The sequence below is a fragment of the Miscanthus floridulus genome, chromosome 6 (genome assembly GCF_019320115.1).
Source record: "Miscanthus floridulus cultivar M001 chromosome 6, ASM1932011v1, whole genome shotgun sequence".
Classification (NCBI taxonomy): Eukaryota; Viridiplantae; Streptophyta; class Magnoliopsida; order Poales; family Poaceae; genus Miscanthus; species Miscanthus floridulus.
In genome coordinates this window covers 61,562,743-61,586,067 of record NC_089585.1, presented here as the reverse complement: position 1 = coordinate 61,586,067, position 23,325 = coordinate 61,562,743, and the positions used below count along the sequence as shown (strand labels likewise).

Here is a 23,325-nt window from a genome sequence, read left to right as displayed (position 1 = left end):
AGGCCTCCCCCCCAAGATTGCAAGATTAAAGAGTTCACTGAGAGAGTCCAAGGAGCAAGCATTTCCAACTGAAATAGATGGGTTTTTTAGTAAAGGAGTAAAGCTCTGGGTACTGCAGTTTAGGAATACATCCGTTCAACAGATCATTGAAATCAGAGCTCTCTTAAAAATAGAAAGGAAAGTGGGAAGCAAAGGAAAGACTGTAAACACGACTAATACAAGCAAAACGGAACGCCTTGTCATCAGCACGGCAAACATTTTTTTCTCTACATTGCAGTTGAGTACTCTAAGATACGATGAAATACATTAAAAAATCACTGCCACAGACATGTTGTCAAAATACCAATTTATTCAATGTTTTTCATCTAGTAAGTAGGGGAGTTAAAGGACACCAGTACATGTAAAACTAACCAAGAAACGGCTGTAACAAAAGTACAGCCACATGTATATACTGCCCGGTGCATGTGACAGCTTAGTTTTGCTCGCTGTAACGCATGATCCCATAGACATCAACGATGCCAGGAGGAAACACCGGATCTGTCGCTGCTCTCACAGCGACCTTCCCCACGGAAGCAACACTCACAGGAGGAGTCAATAGCGGCCCAATAAGTGGTAATCTAGTCAATGGTTTTGCATTTTGGAGCACCTGCAGAGATAGATCACTTTCATTCTAAATCAAGTCACATGGGAAGAAATTGATAACCAAATATATCATATAATACTATGCCAATAATAGTCTGCATAAAGCTTTACAAAAGAATAACCACAATAATCAATAGTTTCTGCCAGTAATCTCTAATTAGCAATAAATCAAAAAGAGCCCAGTTAGATTGGACGAGTGAAAGAGTTAATATATAATAAATCATAGATGTAATAATTCAGATAATGAAATAAAAAATAACCATGAAAGTTGCCACCAATTTCCTTCGGGGTATAAGGCACGAAAGTTACATTTCTGTATGGCAGTAAATCAATGGATTGTATGTGAACTGTGTAGACTTTGAGAAACCTTTGATGCCAACTAAATCCACCCATTATCTTTTGGAAAGGAAAATAGGGAGTGAAGGAGGGTGGTCTGGGTCAATGACCTTGCTCAATTAAGTGGATTGGAAACTTCATTTTTCCAATGAAGTTCACTAGACCAATAAACATGTGGGGAAAATTGCAAATTTTCTGCCCTTTAGGTCCATTCTGCTGTAATGGATGCATCCAACTTCGCCCTCGAACCAAACGCACCCTAAATCATCATGCGACCAAGACCAAATTATATCTCCAACAGATTACCAAAAGCCTCCCCAATACCAAAAAAACTGCCATTTAGGAGATTTGGAATGCTCCAACAGATTCCCTAAGCCATCACCAATACCTAAATTTTTTGAGTAATCACCAAAACACACCCCGTCCCCGTCAAATGAAGGGGATGGATGCATCTCCCCTATCCAGCGGTTATAGCTGGCGCCACAAAATTTCACGTGTACAACAGAGACCATCCCTTGCCGGCGGCATCGATGGCATTGACGAGCAGCACCAGCGGTCAAACAGATCTGGACAAGCCAAACTAGAAATATGTACCAATGAGCAGCGGGGAAGAGGGGGACAAGCCGAGGGCAGAACTGGAGCTACCGGCGAGGTGTGCGTGGCCGCCTCCGTTGAGCCCGCCCCCTCCAGCACCGCCTCCACCGAGCCTGCCATCTAGACTGCAGTCTACAGCGGCAGTGATGCAGCCTAGAGGAGCGGTGGCGGTGATGCAACCGAGGTCCTCGTCATGGAGCACCAGGGCTGGGGCAGGGGCAGGGGCGGGGGCGGGCACCTAGTCAGGCCGGGACAAGGGAGAAAATCAAAGTTGGAGAAAATAGGAAATAACTGCTAAACAGCATGTATGGTTCACAGATTGAGCTCATTTGGCACGAGTTCCTCCAGCGTGCAAGTGGAATGTGTTCGTCCGTCTCTTTTCTCGGAACGGACCAATCCCGCTGAATCGCCTAGTCATTGCCTCGTGGAAGCAATGTGAGGAACAGATCAAACTCGTACTCCAAACCAAATATCACAGCAAGGTTCGGTCTCTGCATCGGATGATTCCGAATGGAGTCATGTCATGAACAAAATGCACTGTAAATAAATATGGTGCTGACAGGTGGGCCCACATGTAAGGACGGATATAGATTGGTTATGGTAGTCTGTTGGAGAAGGAACAAAACTAGATTGAGTTACTTATACAACCTATAGAGGATTGGGGAAAGGTAATCTAGTACATCCAGTTCATGCCAAATGGTAAAATCTAGGGTGCGTTTGGTTAGATCGGTATCCCTGGATAGGATATGGCCATCAATTGATAGGTGCTATTTGGTTCATGGGCAAGTTAGATAACAGGAGAATATTCTTCGAGATGCTAGATATCCTTGCCACCAAAAAATTGTTAGGCGAGCTCATTCATGTTTTCTAATCTTTGTCATTAGCAAATAAATTAAGGATTATTAGTATGTTTATCACTAGTAATTATGATAAGGGGCGTACCCAGTGCAGAGAGTTCCCGCTCTGTCCGGGGTCTAGGGAAGGGTGTCAGTGGCAAGCCTTACCCTCGCCTATGCAATGCGAGGAGACCGCGACTCGAACCCGGGACCTTCCGGTCACAGGCGGTAAGACTCTACCGCTTGCACCAGGCCCGCCCTTCATCACTAGTAATTATGATGGCAATATCAATTTCGACAGTGCTAATATGTTGACTAGTGTATGTTTTGTCGGCCTATTTAGGTAGTAGCAGTGCTAATTAACATATTTTACTTTTAATTAGTGATTATCATAACAAAATTAGTGTTAGTGCATATTATTAGTGTATAATTCCGGCGGGTCGCTAGCGCTGCCCCCTGCCCTACAGGTCCGGTGCTCTCGGAGGCTAAGAAGAGGGTGATGCGACAACTTGGCTTTGAAGAAAGGGAGATTATTCAGCCGAATACTCAAGATAATTATAGTTAGCTATTCAGGCCATTCCTCTCTGACTCCCATGTTTGTGGTTTAGCTGCTATTTCTGGTTGGGAAGTTGGAGATGGTGAGCAGGTGCGGGCTGCGGATGTCTTTACAATGATGTAAGGATTTGGTTCTTTGTCGGGGTTGTTTTATTTCTTGGGTCAGATGAATCCTTCGTCTATTTTAATCTAGAACGTGCGAGGCCTGAATCAAAGGGATCGCTGGAATTCTGTCATAGGTTATTCTATCCAGCAACGCTGACATTGTCTGGTTGCAAGAAACTAAGGTTGCCAACATGTCCCAGCATTTGTTTCTCTCGGTCTTTGGGTCTGTGTATGATAACTTCATCGCTGCTCCCAGCCAATGGGACTAGAGGAGGGCTTCTGATTGCTTGGAAAGGGTGTTCTTGCCAGGCAGTGGCTTCAAGGGTAGATACTTATTCTGCTTCTGTTCTGTTTTCGGAACAAGAAGGTCGCAATTGGTGGTTCACTGGTGTCTATGGGCCACAAGAAGATGATGAGAAGGTGATGTTTCTGCAAGAGCTAAGAAATATCAGGGCCCTGTGCAATGGAGCTTGGCTTCTAGGGGGAGATTTTAATTTAATTTATCAAGCTGCCGACAAGAACAATGCTAATTTGGACTAGAGCAATGATGGGAAGATTTCGGCGTTTTCTAGATGACATGGATCTCAAGGAGATCCCGCTCTTGGGCCGAAAATATACTTGGTCCAACGAGAGGAGATCGCCTACTCTGGTCAGGCTGGATTGAGCTTTCTGTTGTGGTGATTGGGACAATATTTTTCCTGATGCTGTCCTGCAAAGCACAGCAGCTGGTGTATCGGATCACTGCCCTCTCATTCTAGGTTTGAAAGTGAGCACTAGCGGCAAGCGGCGATTCCATTTTGAGAGCTTCTGGACCAAAATCCCTGGTTTTCTCGATGTTGTTAAACTGAATTGGGAGGCTCCGGTACAATCTAATTGTGCTGTAGAGTGCCTATTCATTAAACTACAGCGCCTCAGTAAGGGACTACAAAAATGGGGGCAGCGGATAATAGGGAACATTAAAGCTCAGCTTGAGCTGGCCAGGGAGATTCTTCACCGCTTGGAAATAGAGAGAGATTCAAGGGCACTCTCTGAGCGCGAGGAATGGCTGAGAAAGAAACTCAAACTGCATTGTCTCGGTTTGGCTTCTCTAGAGCGAACCATTGCACGGCTGCGCTCTAGGATACTGTATCTTCAAGAAGGAGATGCCAATACTGTTTTATTCCATCAACAAGCTAGATACAAGAAGAAGAACTTCATCCCAAAACTGCAAGTTGGTAATCAGGTGGTCGTTTCGCAGGAGGAAAAACAGAAGGCAGTGGATGATTTTTATGAGAACATTCTTGGCAGTGCTGAAGTAAGGGACTATACTCTTAACTTAGATGAGTTAGATATGCAGCACCATGATCTTTCCGATCTTGATGCCCCATTCTCTGAGGAGGAAGTCTGGGCTACCATAAAAGACATGCACCTGGACAAGGCCCCTGGGCCTGGATGGTTTCACAGGGAGGTTCTACAAATCATGTTGGAGCATTATTAAGGGGGATGTGCTGATGGCGTTGGACGCCATCCATCGCGGCCATGTATTCAAATTTAGGCTATTGAATACGGCCTATGTTACCCTACTGCCTAAGAAAGTAGATGCAGTTGAAGTGAAGGATTTTCGTCCTATAAGCCTGATTCATAGCTTTGCCAAGTTGGTGACTAAGATTTTGGCTAATCAGCTAGCACCGCTGTTACCTTCCTTAATCTCTGCAAACCAAAGTGCTTTTGTGCGGGGAAGGAAGATTCATGACAACTTTATGCTGGTCCAACAGATGGTGAAATCTCTGCATAAGAAGGAGGAGGCGCATATCCTTCTTAAACTAGACATCTCCAAGGCGTTTGATTCTGTCTCTTGGTCGTTTCTCCTGGAAGTCATGTGCAAGGTAGGGTTCGGTCAGCGGTGGTGAGACCTTATTTGCTTGATCCTGTTCACCTCCTCGACACAAGTACTGGTTAATGGAGTGCCTGGAGACACTATTTTGCATCACCGTGGTCTTAGACAGGGAGACCCCCTGTCACCAATGTTGTTTATCCTCGTTATGGATGTCCTCAATTCCCTGGTCAATTTTGCTACTCTAGGCGGGTTTGATGCAGCCGCTAGCCATTCAGCAAGCACGGCACAGGGTCTCCTGCTATGCTGATGATGCAGTCATATTCTTGAGACCCCACAACTTGGATCTGGTCACTGTCAGACAGCTCCTGGAATTGTTTGGACACGCCTCCGGTCTTAGAACCAACCTGTCCAAGAGTTCGGTTTCCCCTATTCATTGTACTGATGAGGAATTGGCACTCACTGCAAGCGTCCTCTCTTGTTCAATAAAGGCCTTCCCCTGTACGTACCTTGGCCTCCCACTCTCACTTGGAAAACCAACTAAGGAGGTGTTGCTGCCTTTAGTAGATAAGGTGTCAGAATATCTCCCTGGTTGGAAGGCCTCTCTAATGAACAGGGCTGGGCGGTTAGTCATGGTGAAGGTTGTGCTGACTGTTGTCCCTATATATATCTTAATAGCCCTGGACCTTCCTAAATGGGTGCTTAAGGCTATTGACAAAAAGCGGCAGGGGCTTCCTTTGGAAGGGTCACCAACATGCCAATGGAGGCAATTGCCTGGTAGCCTGGGAAAAGGTACAGAGACCAGTTGAATATGGAGGCCTTGGGATCCATAATCTTGAGCTCCTTGGTTGGGCACTTAGGATTCGGTGGTTGTGGGCGCAAAAGACAAATGCTGAAAGGCCTTGGGCTGGTCTTTCTATCGCTGTTCCGCACAAAGCTCGGGCCGTCTTTAATGTTGCAGTTGATGCCATAGTTGGAAATGGAGAGGAAATATTGTTCTGGACAGATAGATGGCTGCATGGGCATACCGTGGCTGAAATAGCGCCTAACCTGTTCAATGTGGTTCAAAAATGATTAGCTAAAAGAAGGACCGTGGCCCAAGCTCTGCATAACAGAAGCTAGGTTCAAGATATTAGGGGAGCTCGTACAGTAGAGGTATTGCCTGATTACCTCCACATTTGGGATATGGTGGACGGAATTATTTTGCATCCAGAGATCCCGGACAGATATAATTGGAAGTTAACGCAGGATGGTTCCTATAGTAGCAAGTCTGCCTATATAGCATTCTTTCTTGGATCCATCAAGGATCTGGAAAACCTGGGCGCCCCCCCCCCCCCCCCCCCCCCCCCCCCCCCCGCTGTAAGTTTTTCATTTGGTTGGTGTTTCACAACCGGGTTTGGACAGCTGATCGACTAGCAAAGAGGAATCTGCCCCATCCTGAGTCTTGCCCCTTATGTGATCAAGAGGATGAAACAATAAATCATTTGCTAGTGGGCTGTGTCTTCGCTCGACAGGTCTGGTCCCTGGTTTTGCATCAGTTTGGGCTGCTACATTTGGCACCACAGTCTGCTGTAACTCGTTTCTCAGGGTGGTGGAAGAGGTCTACTGCTGCTGTCCCCAAAGAAGCGCGTAAAGGCCTCAATTCCTTGATAATCCTGGTGGCCTTGGGAGATTTGGAAGCACCGCAACACTTGTGTCTTTGATAATAAGAGGCCAAGTGTTCAGGAGGTCCTTAGGTCCATTAGCGCGGAGGGGGGGCTTTGGTGCTCGGCTGGGGCTTCCAAACTCCAGGAGCTTGTTATCAGGTCGCTGCCTGCTGTAGCTTAATGCTCGGAGGCTTTTGGTCGTTCTTGATCTTTGGGTGGCAAGTCTGTATCTTAGTGTCTAGGGTGTGGGGTGTGTGAGTTGGGGTGTGTGTTGGGTCTCTAACCCTTGTAACATTTCTTCTACCTTAATGAAATGACGGGCAGTTCTCCTACGCTGTTCGAGAAAAAAAAAATTAGTGTATAATTAGTTTATCATTATTTTTAAATAATAGATACAATTAGTCAACTATTCCCATCCCATCGACTCTAATCCATATAAACAAATAGAAAAATGGCTTGTCCTATCCATCCAACCAAACAGTAAGCATATGGATAAGCCCACCCTAAAATCCATCGCATCCAACTTTGCCCTCCAATCAAATGCACCCATGGCCATTCCAGTTCACAGCTGCCTGGCTCGTACATGGCATTTGTTATGCAGCAAACAAACATTATCCTTATAGTGAAAAAAAACTATCAAATGCGATTTTACAATCAGATTACAGATAAACACAAAATGTTTTTTTTTCTCTTCTAGACAACTTGGTTGTGCCAAATGGTTATCTCATCGAGATGGAAAACAGGAATTGCGTGCACTTGTCAGGAAATACTATAAACAAAAACCTTCATTGCCACGAGGGACAAGGACAGATCCTAGAAGCATTTAACTGCTCTCCTATTAGAAAACAAAAATATTCAGTTCTACCACCTTAAACTCGATTGCATTTGGCATGCAGTGGCTTCTCATAAAGGTATTTTACTATAATATGTTTTTTAATTTATTCACTTGCAAGTTCACTGCTAACTAATTTCAAAATAGCAGTTATGATTTCAGAAGTGGCATTATTGAAGATTTGTCATCCAAGTCTGAAACTGCAAATCTGGCACCGAGACTATTTCAATTAAGTTTGATTTCTCTTACATGAAAAAACACACAAAACCATGGGAAAGGATCTACTACAACCGATTTTAGGTGCATTGTTGCAGCTACATCACTGACAATAGCTGAAAACCAAAATATGTATATCACCCATAATAACAGGGCTTCACTTATTGTTTAAATGAACTGAAAGAAGTAAGGAGAGAGAAACATCACCATCTGCATAGGAGAACCGACAAGACCAAGAGGTATCTTTACACTGCCCACTCGACGAGTTCCATGAATAAAACCAGGCCTCAGTATCACTCCTAAAGAAAACAAGAAAAAGAATATAAAATCATCATGCAAGTGTCACATAGATTCTGAGCATGAAAAACACGAAATGAGAGATAACATGTTAGTCGCTGAATTCGCACTCTTGGTAGTAGCAGAATTCATACTCTCATCGAGAGAGGATAACACTAGGGGTTGGGCAATTTTCTGGTTTATTTCTCAATGCCATACCAACCCGAGGGGTTGGGGATACATATTTATAGGCTGCTAGTCAGCCAAGCATATGCCAAGATGCTAGTCTAAGATGTTGTCCTAGATGCTAAGATATTGTCCTCTAGATGCTAGTCTAAGATGCTGTCCTAGATGTTGTCCTCTAGTCTAAGATGTTGTCCTATGCTGTCCTAAAAACACAAAGACCACAACAGCCCCACAAAGACCACAACAGCCAGGCTTATCCATCATTCTCCCCCTAAATCTTGTGCGTCGTCTTGTGGGAAAGTTGAACCATCCCGGTCCTGCAGCAGAGCTTAAGGAACTTGATCCTCCCAAGGGGCTTGGTGAGCAGATCCGCAAGCTGGTCCTTGGTGTTGATGTAGCTCGCCTTGATGCTCCCTTCCTCAAGACAACCTCGGATGAAGTGGTACCTCACCCGGATGTGCTTGCTGCGTTCATGGAAGACGGGGTTCTTTGCCAGGGCCAGAGCAGACTTGCTGTCCACCATGAGCTCCACCGTTCTAGTGTCTCTACCGAGGAGATCACCAAGCAGTCGAGCGAGCCAGAGCGCCTGAGTCGAAGCGGTGGAGGCCGCTATGTACTCAGCCTCGCAGCTGGACAGGGCCACCACCTGCTGCTTGATCGACTGCCAGCTAACGAGGCACTTACCGAGGAAGAAGAGGATCCCGCTCTAGCTGGTGTCGATGTCGCCGGCGTGGTCGCTGTCGCTGTACCCGACGAAGTGTGCCGCCCCAGGGCACCTAGGGTAGTAGAGGCCGTGGTCGAGAGTCCCCGCAACGTAGCGGATGTTCCTCTTCACAGCCTGCTGGTGCTCCGTTGTCGGTCACTGCATGAACCGACTAACGTAGCCGACGGAGAATGCCATGTCCGGCCGTGTGTGGGCGAGGTAGCGAAGGCTCCCCACAAGGCGCCGGTACTGCGTAGCATCCACCTCCTCCGTCGTGCTGTCGCGGCTCAGCTTCAGCCTCTCCTCCATCGGAGTGAGAGCTGGGTTGCAATCGATGAGCCCAGCTAGCTCAACGACGCGCTTGGCGTAGGCGGTCTGTTGAAGCGTGATCCCGGAATCATCCTGATGCACCTCGATTCCCAGGTAGAAGGAGAGAGGCCCCATGTCACTCATCTGGAAGGCGGCCTTCATCTCTTCCTTGAATGCCGCCACCTCCGCATCCTTGGTGCCGGTGATCACCAAGTTGTCGACGTAGACACCCACCAGCAGAGCATTACCTCCACTGCCCCGTCGGTTGATGGCCGCCTCGTGCGGGCTTTGCTCGAAGCCCATCCCCTTTAGCGTGGAATCCAACTTGGCATTCCACGCCCTCGGTGCCTGCCGCAAGCCATAGAGGGCCTTGCGCAGGCGGAGCACCTTGCCCTCCTTGCCGGGGATCGCAAATCCCGGCGGCTGGTGCACGTAGACCTCCTCCTTCAAGTCGCCGTTAAGGAACGCCAACTTGACGCCCATGTGATGAACACGCCAGCCCTCCTGGGCAGCTAACGCAAGGAGTCACACGGACTCCATCCGTGCCACGGGAGCAAAGGCATCGTCGAAGTCGACCCCCTCCTGCTGCACGAAACCTCGTGCCACCAAGCGAGCCTTGTGCTTGACGATGGCACCGGCTTCATCCCTCTTCAGCTTGTACACCCACTTAAGGGTGATCGCGCGGTGACCACGAGGAAGGTCAGCAAGCTCCCAGGTGCGGTTCTTCTCAACCGCATCCATCTCCAACTGCATCGCGGCGCGCCATACCGCGTGTCTCTCGGCCTCTGCAAACGACCGAGGCTCGCCGTCGTACACGCAAGGTGCAACTGCGCCTCCAGGTCGTGAGGCACCGGTCCCAGCACCGGCTGGTCGCCGAGAAGGTTCTCCATCGTACGGTACCGCAACGGCTCGCCGTGGTGGTACGCGTCGACACGCTCCTCGTCGTGAGAGAGCGGAGTAGCGAGCTCAACCGGGCCGTGCTCGACATGAGCTGGTGGTGTAAACGTGCCCAGAGTGGTGCCTGTCGGTGCTAGAGTGCGTGGCGTTGCCGGCTGTGGTGGAGCCGGCGAAGAACTCACATCGCAGCCGAGGTCCTGGCTGGAGAGCGTGGTGCTGTCGGAGTAGCAGGCGCCGGGATCGGTGGAGGCTCGGGGACTAGGGTAGACGCGCTCGCCGAAGAAGAGCCGCCTACTCCCCCAGCTCCCTCGAAGTGGACGTACTCGACAGTGAAGTCGTCGTACGTCGGAGCCGAGCCGTCGTCCACCGCCTTGTCCCACGCCCATCCTCGCCCTTCGTCGAACACAACGTCGCGCGCCGTGCGCACATGCTGTGTCTTCGGGTCGAGGATGCGGTAGGCCTTCGAGCCCTCCGCGTAGCCGATGAACACTCCCGGAGAGCTCCTGTCGTCGAGCTTGCTGATGTGGCCAAGCTCCTTGGCGAACGCGAGGCAGCCGAAGACCCGCAAGTGGGAGACCGCCGGCTTGCGCCCATGCCAAGCCTCGTACGGCGTCCTGCCATCGAGCGCCTTGGTAGGCGAGCGGTTGAGGATGTAGACAACCATCACCACCGCCTCTCCCCAGAAGACAGCCAACATCCCCCTCTGCTTGAGGGCCCGGGCCATCCCCACAACCGTCTGGTTGCGCCACTCGACGACGTCGTTCTGCTGCGGGCTGTACGGCGCGGAGTAGTGGCGCTGAATGCCCTCGTCAGCGCAGTACGACGCGAATTCAGCCGCCGTGAATTCCCCGCCGTTGTCGGTGCGCAGCACGCGCAGCTTGCGGCCGCACTCCGCCTCCGCAGCAGCCTGCGCGCCCCTGATGGCGTCCGCAGCCTCTCCATTGCTGCCGAGGACCATCACCCACATGTAGCGGGAGAGGTCGTCGACGAGCAACAGGAAGTAGAGTCGTCCTCCCGGTGTGGCCGGTGTCACCGGGCCACACATCCCCGTGCACAAGCTCGAGCCTCTCCTTGGCTCGAAAGCTAGCCCGCTGTGAAAAGGGGAGTCGCCTCTGCTTCGTCAACACGCAGACGTCGCAGAGCTGCTCCACATGGTCGAGGCACGACAGGCCTCGCACCATCTCCGTGGCACTGAGCCGCTTCAGGGCCTCAAAGTGAAGGTGCCCGAAACGCTCGTGCCACTGCCATGCCTCGTCGTCCCGACGAGCAGCGAGACAGAGGGGTTGTGCCACCTGCACGTTAAGGACGTAGAGTTGATTTGCGCTTCAGGATACCGTGGCAAGAAGGCGACGATGACGATCCCAAATTCCCATGACTCCGTCCTCAACCACCACGCGCGAACCGTTCTCATCCAGCTGTCCCAAGCTAATGATGGAGTTCCTCAACGCGGGGATGTAGTAGACTCCGGTGAGCAGCCTGTGCTCACTAGACATGGTGGTGAAGATGACGGAGCCGACGCCCTTGATCTCTACGCCGGAGGCATCCCCAAACTTGACGGAGCCTCGGACGCTAGAGTCAAGCTCGATGAAAAACTCCCATCGACCGGTCATGTGATGGGTGGCGCCGGTGTCAAGGCACCACCCGTCAGTCTTGTCGTTGCCGGAGCTGTCGCCGAGGAGGGCGTGTGCTTTTGGCTCGTCGAGGTGGAGAGCCACTGCGGCCGGTGCCCCTTGAGGTAGCTCAATGCTTGCATGTGCCATGAACAGAGTCGGCTCCTCCACCTGTGCGACGTGGGCCTGGCCACGTCGTGGCTGTCGGCAGTCCTTGGCCCAATGGCCGAGCTGGCCGCAGTTGCGGCAGGCATCGTCTCGTGCCGGCTTGTGCCTGCCGGCGGCGCCGCCCTGGGCGCCTCCGCGGGCATCACCCTCGGCACGTCATCGTGCCCCGGCCTGGGCGTCTCTGTGCGCCTTGCCACGCTTACGGCCGCCTGTCGCGGAAGAAGGCTCCCCCTTCTTCCGATCACCTTGGCTGGCAAGTCACTGCTCCCAAGTGAGAAGGAGCTTCCCGCCAGTGGTGATGGGCCCCGAGAGAGACTGTGGCTCATCGCTGTCGACGACCTTGAGGCGACCTATCGCCTCCTCGATCGACATCGTGGAGAGATCCAGCAGAGACTCGATCGAGCGAGCCATCTATTTGTACTTCTCGGGGACGCAGTGAAAGAGCTTTTCAACAGCTCTCCTCGCCGTAGGTGTCATCGCCGAACTGCACCATCTTCTGCAACAGAGTGTTGAGACGGAGAGCAAAGTCATCAACGTCCTCACCTGGCTTGAAGGCCAGGTTCTCCCACTCCTTACGAAGTGCCTGCAGTGTGGACTTGCGGGCGCGGTCGCTGCCGATGCGTGCCGCAGCGATGGCGTCCCAAGCCTCTTTGGCAGTCCGCTTGTTGGTAAGCGAGAACTGCATCCCGGGCGGGACTGCAGCGATGAGGGCATCCAGCGCCCGTCGATCTAGGTCGTAGTCGACGTCGCCGTATCGGACTGCCTCCCACATGTGCCGCACCTGGAGCTTTACCCTCATCACCGCAGCCCACTCGACATAGTTGGTCTTGGTGAGGGTAGGCCACGCACCGCCGGGACCGGCGTCCCTGACAACAGCCTGGAGCCTGTGGTAACCACGGTACCGATCCGGGGAGAGAGAGCCACGCTGCCTGTGAAGGCCGCGCTCTCCATCGACCCGTCCGCCACCGTTGCCGTGCGCGCCTCCTCCAGGAGCGCCACCGGCGCGTCCGTGCCTATCTGGGCTGCCGCCGCGCTCGTGGGCATGCATGGCTGCCCCAGGAGCCCCAGGAGCGCTACATGGAATCAGCAAGGCCCTTAATAGCTTGTAGGCAATTACCTTCTTTAGGAAAGGAGAATGTGTGGAGGCATAAGTTAATAGCCTATTGCTCAGACAAGCAATTCACCCAACTATAACACTACTTAAGGCAAGTTGAAGAAGGATCCTATGACTTATTTAACCAAATGAAATTGCCAACAATCAAAGATGACTTACCTCCATATGTAAACTTCGACAACAATTCAGCTTCAGAAGCTCTCTGAACCAAAATAAATTAATACATTAATAAATTAAAAAAATAAATTGTTGCCAACAACATAGGCACACAGGGGACACAAACTATAATGTGATGGCACAATGATATCTTAGAGGCTCACACCCTCAGCTTCCTAATACTTAGAACTTTGGATTAGCTAACACAACTAGGCAATCAGTTTTAGATAGAAGAGGACTCAAATGGTGCCCTAACTGTTAGTCGTTGAATTATCACTCTTGGTAGTAGGAGAATTCTTACTTTCATCGAGAGAGGATGACACTAGGAGTTGGAACAATTTTCTTGTCTATTTCTCACACAAACTCACACAAATGTCATACCAACCTGAGGGGTTGGGGTTACATACTTATAGGCTGCTAGCCAGCCAAGCATATGCCAAGATGCTAGTCTAAGATGCTAATATGCTGTCCTAGCTAAGATGCTGTCCTCTAGTCTAAGATGCTGTCATCTAGTCTAAGATGTTGTCCTAAAAACAGAAAAACAGCCACAAGGACTATGTGAGCAGCACAACCCCACAAAGACCAGCCAAACATGAGACTTATCCATCATTCTCCCCCTAAGTTTTGTGTGTCGTCTTGTGGGAGAGTTGAACCATCCCGGTCCTGGAGCAGAGCTCAAGGAACTTGATCCTCCCAAGGGGCTTGGTGAGCAGGTCCGCAAGCTGGTCCTTGGTGTTGATGTAGCTCGCCTTGATGCTCCCTTCCTCCAAACAGCCTCAGATGAAGTGGTACCTCACCCGGATGTGCTTGCTGCGTTCGTAGAACACGGGGTTCTTTGCCAGGGCCAGAGCGGACTTGCTGTCCACCCTGAGCTCCACCGCTCTAGTGTCTCTGCCGAGGAGATCACCAAGCACTCGAGCAAGCCAGAGCGCCTGAGTCGAAGCGGTGGAGGCCGCTATGTACTTGGCCTCGCAGCTGGACAGGGCCACCACCTGCTGCTTGACCGACTGCCAGCTAACGAGGCACTTGCCGAGGAAGAAAAGGATCCCGCTCGTGCTCTTGCTGGTGTCGATGTCGCTGGCGTGGTCGCTGTCGCTGTACCCGACGAAGTGTGCCGCCCCAGGGCACCTCGGGTAGTAGAGGCCGTGGTCAAGAGTTCCCGCAACGTAGCGGATGATCCTCTTCACAGCCTGCTGGTGCTCCGTCGTCGGTCGCTGCATGAACCGACTAACGTAGCCGACGGAGAATGCCAAGTCCGGCCGTGTGTGGGCGAGGTAGCGAAGGCTCCCCACAAGACGCCGGTACTGCGTAGCGTCCACCTCCTCCGTCGTGCTGTCGCGGCTCAGCTTCAGCCTCTCCACCATCAGAGTGAGAGCTGGGTTGCAGTCGGTGAGCCCAGCTAGCTCAACGACGCGCTTGGCGTAGGCGGTCTGTCGAAGCGTGATCCCAGAGTCATCTTGGTGCACCTCGATTCCCAGGTAGAAGGAGAGAGGCCCCAGGTCACTCATCTGGAAGGTGGCCTTCATCTCTTCCTTGAATGACGCCACCTCCGCATCTTTGGTGCCAGTGATCACCAAGTCGTCGACGTAGACACCCACCAATAGGGCATTTCCTCCATTGCCCTGTCGGCAGATGGCCACCTCGTGCGGGCTTTGCTCGAAGCCCATCCCCTTTAGCGTGGAATCCAACTTGGCATTCCACGCCCTCGGTGCCTGCCGCAAGCCATAGAGAGCCTTGCGCAGGCGAAGTACCTTGCCCTCCTTGTCGGGGATCGCAAATCCCGGCGGCTGGTGCACGTAGACCTTCTCCTTCAAGTCGCCGTTAAGGAACGCCGACTTGACGTCCATGTGATGAACACGCCAGCCCTCCAGGGCAGCTAGCGCAAGGAGGAGTCGCACGAACTCCATTCATGCCACGGGAGAAAAGGCGTCGTCAAAGTCGACCCCCTCCTACTGCACGAAACCTCGTGCCACCAAACGAGCCTTGTGCTTGACGATGGCGCCGGCTTCATCCCTCTTCAGCTTGTACACCCACTTAAGGGTGATCGCGCGGTGACCACGAGGAAGGTCAGCAAGTTCCCAGGTGCGGTTCTTCTCAACCGCATCCATCTCCAACTGCATCGCGGCGCGCCATGCCACGTCTCTCGGCCTCTACATATGACCGAGGCTCGCCGTCGTCACACGCTAGGTGCAACTGCGCCTCCAGGTCGTGAGGCACCGGTCTCGGCACCGGCTGGTCACCAAGAAGGTTCTCCATCGTACGGTATCGCAATAGCTCGCCGTCGTGGTACGCGTCGATGCGCTCCTCGTCGTGAGAGAGCGGAGTAGCGAGCTCAACCGGGCTGTGCTCGACACGAGCTGGAGTAGACGTGCCCGGAGAGGTGCCTGTCGATGCTGGAGTGCGTGGCGTTGCCGGCTCTGGTGGAGCCGGCGAAGAACTCATCGCAGCCGAGGTCCTGGCTGGAGAGCGTGGTGCTGTCGGAGTAGCAGGCGCTGGGGTCGGTGGAGGTTCGAGGACTGGGGTAGACGCGCTTGTCGAAGAAGAGCTGCCTACTCCCCCAGCTCCCTCGAAGTGGACGTACTCGACAGTGAAGTCTTCGTACGTCGGAGCCGAGCCATCGTCCACCGCCTTGTCCCACGCCCATCCTCGCCCTTCGTCGAACACAACGTCGCGCGCCGTGCGCACACGCTGTGTCTTCGGGTCAAGGATGCGGTAGGCCTCCGAGCCTTCCGTGTAGCCAATGAACACTCCCAGAGTGCTCCTGTCGTCGAGCTTGCTGATGTGGCCAAGCTCCTTGGCGAACGCGAGGCAGCCGAAGACCCGCAAGTGGGAGACCACCGGCTTACGCCCATGCCAAGCCTCGTACGGCGTCCTGCCGTCGTGCGCCTTGGTAGACGAGCGGTTGAGGATGTAGACGGCCGTCACCACCGCCTCCCCAGAAGACAGCCGGCATCCCCCTCTGCTTGAGGAGGGCCCGAGCCATCCCCACAACCGTCTGGTTGCGCCGCTCGACGACGTCGTTCTGCCGCGGGCTGTACGGCGCGGAGTAGTGGCGCTGAATGCCCTCGTCAGCGCAGTACGACGCGAATTCAGCCGCCGTGAATTCGCCGCCGTTGTCGGTGCGCAGCACGCGCAGCTTGCGGCCGCACTCCGCCTTCGCAGCAGCCTGCGCGCGCGTAATGGCGTCCGCAGCCTCTCCCTTGCTGCCGAGGACCATCACCCACATGTAGCGGGAGAGGTCGTCGACGAGCAGCAGGAAGTAGCGTCGTCCTCCCGGTGTGGCCGGTGTCACCGGGCCACACAAGTCCCCGTGCACAAGCTCGAGCCTCTCCTTGGCTCGAAAGCTAGCCCGCTGTGGAAAGGGGAGTCACCTCTGCTTCGTCAACACGCAGACGTCGCAGAGCTGCTCCACATGGTCGAGGCACGGCAGGCCTCGCACCATCTCCGTGGCACTGAGCCGCTTTAGGGCCTCAAAGTGAAGGTGCCCGAAACGCTCGTGCCACTGCCACGCCTCGTCGTCCCGACGAGCAGCGAGACAGAGGGGTTGTGCCACCTGCACGTTAAGGGCGTAGAGTCGATTTGCGCTTCTGGATACCTTGGCAAGAAGGCGACGACGACGATCACAAATCCTCATGACTCCGTACTCAACCACCACGTGCGAACCGTTCTCATCCAGCTGTCCCAAGCTGATGATGGAGTTCCTCAACACGGGGATGTAATAGACTCCGGTGAGCAGTCTGTGCTCACCAGACACGGTGGTGAAGATGACGGAGCCGACGCCCTTGATCTTCACGCCGGAGGCATCCCCAAACTTGATGGAGCCTCGGACGCTAGAGTCAAGCTCGGTGAAGAACTCCCGTCGACCGGTCATGTGATGGGTGGCGCCGGTGTCGAGGCACCACCCGTCAGTCTTGTCGTTGCCGGAGCTGTCGCCGAGGAGGGCATGTGCTTTTGGCTCGTCAAGGTGGAGGAGAGCCGCTGCGGCCGGTGCCGCTGGAGGTAGCTCGATGCTGACATGTGCCATGAACAGAGCCGGCACCTCCTCCGCCTGTGCGACATGGGCCTGGCCGCATCGTGGCTGTCGACAGTCCTTGGCCCAATGGCCAAGCTGGCCGCAGTTGCGGCAGGTGTCATCTCGTGCCGGCTTGTGCCTGCCGGCGGCGCCGCCTTGGGCGCCTCCGCGGGCATCACCCTCGGCACGTCCTCGCGCCCTGGCCTGGGCGTCTCTGCGCGCCTTGTGCGGCTTGCCACGCTTGCGGCCGCTTGTCGCGGAAGAAGGCTCCCCCTTCCTCCGGTCACCTTGGCTGGCAAGCCACTGCTCCCGAGTGAGAAGGAGCTTCCCGCCAGTGGTGATGGGCCCCGAGAGGGACTGTGGCTCATCGCTGTCGACGACCTATCGCCTCCTCGATCGACATCGTGGAGAGATCCAACAGAGACTCGATTGAGCGAGCCATCTGCTTGTACTTCTCGGGGACGCAGCGGAAGAGCTTTTCGACAGCTCTCTCCTCGCCGTAGGTGTCGTCGCCGAACTGCACCATCTTCTGCAACAGACTGTTGAGACGAAGAGCAAAGTCGTCAACGTCCTCACCTGGCTTGAAGGCCAGGTTCTCCCACTTCTTGCGAAGTGCCTGCAGTGTGGACTTGCGGGCGCGGTCGCTACCGATGCGTGCCGCAGCGATGGCGTCCCAAGCCTTCTTGGCAGTCCGCTTACTGGTAAGCGAGAACTGCATCTCGGGCGGGACTACAGCGATGAGAGCATCCAGCGCCCGTATATCTAGGTCGTAGTCGACGTCGCCGTACCGAACTGCCTCCCACATGTGCCGCACCTGGAGCTTTACCCTCATCACCGCAGCCCACTCGACGTAGTTGGTCTTGGTGAGGGTAGGCCACCCACCGCCGGGACCGACGTCCCTGACAACAGCCTGGAGCCCGTGGTAACCACGGTACCGATCCGAGGAGAAAGAGCCACGCTGCCTGTGAAGGCCGCGCTCTCCATCGACCCATCGGTACCGATCCGGGGAGAGAGAGCCACGCTGCCTGTGAAGGCCGCGCTCTCCATCGACCCGTCCGCCACCGTTGCCGTGCGCGCCTCCTCCAGGAGCGCCGCCGCCGTGCGCGCCTCCTCCAGGAGCGCCGCCAGCGCGTCCGTGCCTGTCTGGGCTACCGCCGCGCTCGTGGGCGTGCGCGGCTGCCCCAGGAGCGCCACCGCCTTGTGCGCCTCCTCCAGGAGCGCCGCCAGCGCGTCCGCGCCTGTCTGGGCTACCGCCACGCTCGTGGGCGTGCGCGGCTGCCCACTGCTTCGCCCGCGCTCGCACTGCCTCCCTCTCTAGCAGCTCGAGGTCCGCGTCGGCAGTGTCATCAGCGGAAATGGAGCTGCCGATGCTGCCGCGCAGAGCCTCGACCTCCGCTGCCACCGCACGCGCTGCATTCGCCGCCACCGCTGCTTCCGCCTCCACTCTGGCTGCTGCCAGCTCCGCCGCTGCCAGCCTCGACGCCCTTGCCGCCGCTGCAGCGGTCTCTGCCGCTGCTCGCTCGCGTTCCTCTGCCGCGGCAAGTTCGGCCTCCTGCCGACGCCGCGTGCTCGAGGCGACCGAGCGCTGAGACTGCCCTGCGGACATGACGCGCTACCGGGGGGCTGCTGCGTCTGCGCGGGGGAGGAGTGAGCAGGAGCGGCCGGAGCTGCTGCTCGTAGCTGGGGCTGTTGTGTGGCTAGGAGAGGAGATGAGCAGGAGATGCTCAGGCTACAGGATAATACGGCTCTGATACCAGTTGTTAGTCGTTGAATTCTCACTCTTAGTAGTAGGAGAATTCTTACTCTCATCGAGAGAAGATAACACTAGGAGTTGGGGGCAATTTTTTTGTCTATTTCTCACACAAACTCACACAAATGCCATACCAACCTGAGGGGTTGGGGTTACATACTTATAGGCTGCTAGCCAGCCAAGCATATGGCAAGATGCTAGTCTAAGATGCTAATATGTTGTCCTAGCTAAGATGCTGTCCTCTAGTCTAAGATGTTGTCCTCTAGTCTAAGATGCTATCCTAAAAACAGAAAAACAGCCACAAGGACCATGTGAGCAGTACAACCCCACAAAGACCAGCCACACATGAGACTTATCCATCACTAACAAGGTGGTACGGAGTACTGTACAGGTTTTAACAAGGCCATATGGGAACATTTACAAGGATCGGCAAGGTGCCAAGTAAAAGAAGATGGATTAGCATCTGTATATTCTCATAATCAGAGATTAGTTGTAGGGTACATCTTATAGAGAGACTTAAGGCTAAGAAATAAAGAGGCAATACACCAGGGAGAGATCCTAGGCAGCATGCCAAGAACAGAAGCAGCACGATGGGCTAGTCCACAAGCGACACGCTGGAAAGACATTAAACTAACACATTAATTCTAACACCCCCCACAGTCAAAACTTCGGTAGTGTAGACATTGAGACTGTATCTGGAATCTTCAAAGAACAAGGTTGGGAGCCCTTTGGTGAAGATATCAGCAAACTGTGATGTTGTTGGAATATGAAGAACATGAGCATAACCAATGGCAACCTTTTCGCGGATGAAATGAACATCAATCTCAACATGCTTGGTGCGTTGGTGTTGCACCGGATTGGTGGAGAGATACACATCACTGACATTGTCACAATATACAAGAGTGTTGCGGGATAGCGGTTGGTGAAGTTCATGCAGAAGTTGGCGCAACACAGGCTTCTGCAATACCGTTGCAGCACTGGAGCAGGAAACACTATCCTGCCATTTGGAGGACCAAGATACAAGATTGTCTCCAAGAAACACAACAAAACCAAAGGTAGACTTGGGGTGTCCGGACAGCCAGCCCAATCTGCAATCAGTGTAAACCACAAGAGTAGAGGGAGTGGTCGGCCGTAGAAGAAGACCATGGGAAGGAGTGCCCTGGAGATAGCGCAGAATACGCTTCATAGCAGACAACCGGAGCTCATGGGGATCATGCATATGGAGGCAAACTTGCTGCACCGCAGAGGCAATGTCAGGCCTAGTGAAAGTGAGGTACTGAAGTGCCCCAGCAATACTCCGTTAATGAGTAGGGTCAGTGACAGGGGTGCCATCCACTGCTGAAACTTTGGCGTGGGTGTCACAGTCAGCCATATTAGCACACTGTGTATACTGCTGTTGGGAGAAGAGGCCATGTGGGCGTTGCTGAACAGAAATGCAAAAAAAAATTATGTAGAGGACCGAGGTCTTTCATTGAGAACTCTTGCTCCATTGCAGAGATGGTGCGGTGGAGGACATCACTAAACGCAGTGAGCACTGTCACCCACATAAAGCAGGTAAATTGTCTCAGAGTCGCGATGGTAAATAAACAAGGAAATCCAAGTTTGAGAAGGTATGTAGCAAAGCAATTGTACCATGCCCGAGGGACCTGTCTAAGGCCATAGGGAGACTTGCTGAGATGGCAAACATGGTGAAACTGGAGTTTATAAAACCAGTGGGCTGGCAACAATAGACTGTTTCTAAGAGGATCCCGTGGAGAGAAGCATTTTTTACATCGAGCTGACCATTGCTGAGAAAGAGCCAAAGTAAGAACTGCCCAAACTGTAGCAGGCTTAACCACAGGGTTAAAAGTTTCGTCATAGTCCATGCCGGGACATTGTGTGAAACCACAGAGAACCCAGCGAGCTTTGTAGTAATCTAAAGAAACATCAGCATGAAACTTGTGGCGAAAGATCCACTTATCAGTTACTACATTGGCGAAAAAGATCCCATGTGTTATTTTCCTGGAGAGCAGCAAATTCTTCCTCCATAGCGGCCTGCCAGATGGAATCAACAAGAGCGCTGCGATATGCCTACGCATAGAAGAAAGAGACTCAGTGTGATAGCAGGCGGGCTGGCGGAAACCAAGCGTCCCTCTGGTGGCCATTGAGTGATTGTTGACCACTCGAGAAACATGAACAACACCCGACCATAAGGTTCTGGACTAGGAGGACTAGGAACCAATGAAGAGCTCGGTGAAGACTAGGCCACCGCTGGTGCAGGGCGGTGATGGGTGTAGACTTGAGTAATGTATCGTGCCCAAGGTATGTACACTTGGGCTGGCGTGGTGGGGGCAGCACGAGGCGCATCCATGGTTGCGCGAGGCGCGACCTGAGGCAACACAGAGCCCAATGAGGCGCACCTGGGGCTCAAACTCAACAAGAAAATCAAAATCATCAGTGGGGGGAGGCGACCGTGACTTGGCAAAGGGGAAGCTGGTTTCATCAAAGGTGACATGGCGAGCAACAATGACTCTGTTTGAGGAGAGATCAAGGCCCCGGAAACCTTTGTGGTCTGAGAAGTAGCCAAGAAAAACACAAAGGGTGGAGCGAGGGGAAAGTTTGTGGGGCGCGGTGGAGGACAGGTTGGGGTAGCACGCACAACCAAAGACACAGAGGTGCAGACCAAAGAGGGTGAAGTAAGTAGTAGTAGAGGCTAAAGTTTTGGTGGGAAGGCGGTTGAGAAGATAAGTGGCAGTGTGGAGACCCTCAACCCAGTAGGAAGCCGGAAGGGGAACCTGAAAAAAGGAGGGAGCGCGCAACGTTGTTGGTAGAACGAGTGATGCGCTCAGCCTTGCCATTCAGTTGGGAGGTATAGGGATGACATCCGAAGGAGAACACCATGGGCGAGGAAGAAGGACCGGGAGGACAAGTCATCAAACTCATGGCCATTGTCACACTGAACACTTTTAATGGTCCAACCAAATTGAGTGGAGACATAGGTAAAGAAGTGTGCTAATGTGGGGAAGGTTTCAGACTTGAGACGTAGGGGAAAAGTCCAGAGAAATGTGAGCAGTCATCAAGAATAACAAGATAATACTTGTAGACAGACACATTTGCGGCAGGACAGGTCCATAAATCACAATGAATTACTACCTCCATTTTCTTTTGTTAGGCGTGAAGAGTGTAATTCCAGATACCAAGAAACCAAATAGAATGAAGCCGAACATTAAAAAGCGTCGAACACCGCCCTCCTGTCAGCTTAAAAATGCCACGTCGATTAGTTCCCTTCCCTTTTGCATGCAGCCATGCATTTGGTTTTATCTACCCAGGCTTTGAATCTGGTGTCTAATTAATTGCCGAACAACTCTATAGGCTGCCGCTTGAAGTCCTCGCTAACGTACTACTCGAATTTCTCTACCACGCCTAACAAATGGATAATTATGTGAAACGCTATGGCGCCCAACAAAAGATAATGGAGGTAGTAAATAAAAGTTTTTGAGTGCTCGAGACGTAGAAACAAGGGGTAGACGAATGTGATGTCCCAATTGACAAGCATGACATAAAGATTCACTACTGGAAGGATGATGAATACAAGAAATTGCAGCTCTACAAGAGAGCTGTAATGGGGCTTCATGTCCAGGATGTTCGAGGCGCCAATGAGGCTGATGAAGGTGCCGGGGGAGGCATGGTATAGAGGGGCCCAGAGCACCCGATGACCACGTTCCTGGATCGAAGACCCTTCACAGAGAGGCCAAAAGGATCAAATTCAACAGAACAGTGATTATCGGAGGTAAATTGGGGAACGGATATAAGGTTCTTAATAATATAAGGAGCAACAAGCATATTATTAAGGTAAAATGGACCGGATAAAACAGTGTTGCCAGTGGAGGTAACAAGCAAAGTAGTACCATTGCCAACATGAAGATGAAGGATGGGAAGAAAGAGATGGTGGAAACAAGGAAATATTACCAGCATCTGATGGCATTTGATTGGAGGTGCCGGAATCCATAACCCAGTTCGTGACAGCAGGAGGAGTAAGAGTCATGGTGTTGAAAGAGTTGCCAACGACTGCTGGTCCCAATTGCCGGTCCAGAGTGAAGGAGGTGTCTCGAGGCGGTTGGGGAGTAGGAGGCTACTGGTGAAGTGGGTGCTCTATCGAAGGAAAACCCGGTGGCAGCAGGAGGGCGCCATAAGGGGAGGGAGCACCCTCCTTGTCACTGCTGCCCCGGAACTGCTGGTGTTGCTGGGTGTAGAGGAGGGCCAAGACGCGCCACCTTTGCCTCCAGTTCCGCGACGGAGGCATCGATTGCCCAGTTTGGAGCAGGGCCGCTGTCGGCACCACAATTGGAGCCACCACCGCTTGCAGGAGTGGAAAAGAGACAGACAGCCTACAGAAGGGGCGCAGCAGGCGTCTTCCGCATGGCGAGGAGCAGCGTCAACAGCTGCGACGTAGGCTGATTCATGGTGAGCTCCTCAAGGACAAGATCATTATGGACCTCACTAAACGTCGGAAAGGGGCAGAGCGCTTAGGAAGAGCCTTCATGTGATCGTACTTGCTATTGAGGCCACGGAGAACATTGAGTACCAAGG

General features: G+C 52.9%; 1 protein-coding gene across 2 annotated transcripts in view; it reads right to left on the bottom strand.

The window, feature by feature from the left end:
- Positions 1 to 242: 242 nt before the first annotated feature.
- LOC136456070 (uncharacterized protein At1g32220, chloroplastic) overlaps positions 243 to 23,325 on the bottom strand; it is a 63,556-nt gene continuing 40,473 nt past the window's right edge. For both annotated transcript variants that reach the window (XM_066455828.1, XM_066455830.1), the window contains exons 8-10: positions 12,998 to 13,040; positions 7,783 to 7,874; positions 243 to 646 (exon numbers count right to left, since the gene is read on the bottom strand). In XM_066455828.1, the coding sequence (XP_066311925.1) occupies positions 473 to 646; positions 7,783 to 7,874; positions 12,998 to 13,040 (309 nt within the window). In that variant the 3' untranslated portion in view covers positions 243 to 472. The remainder of the gene's footprint in view (positions 647 to 7,782; positions 7,875 to 12,997; positions 13,041 to 23,325) is intronic.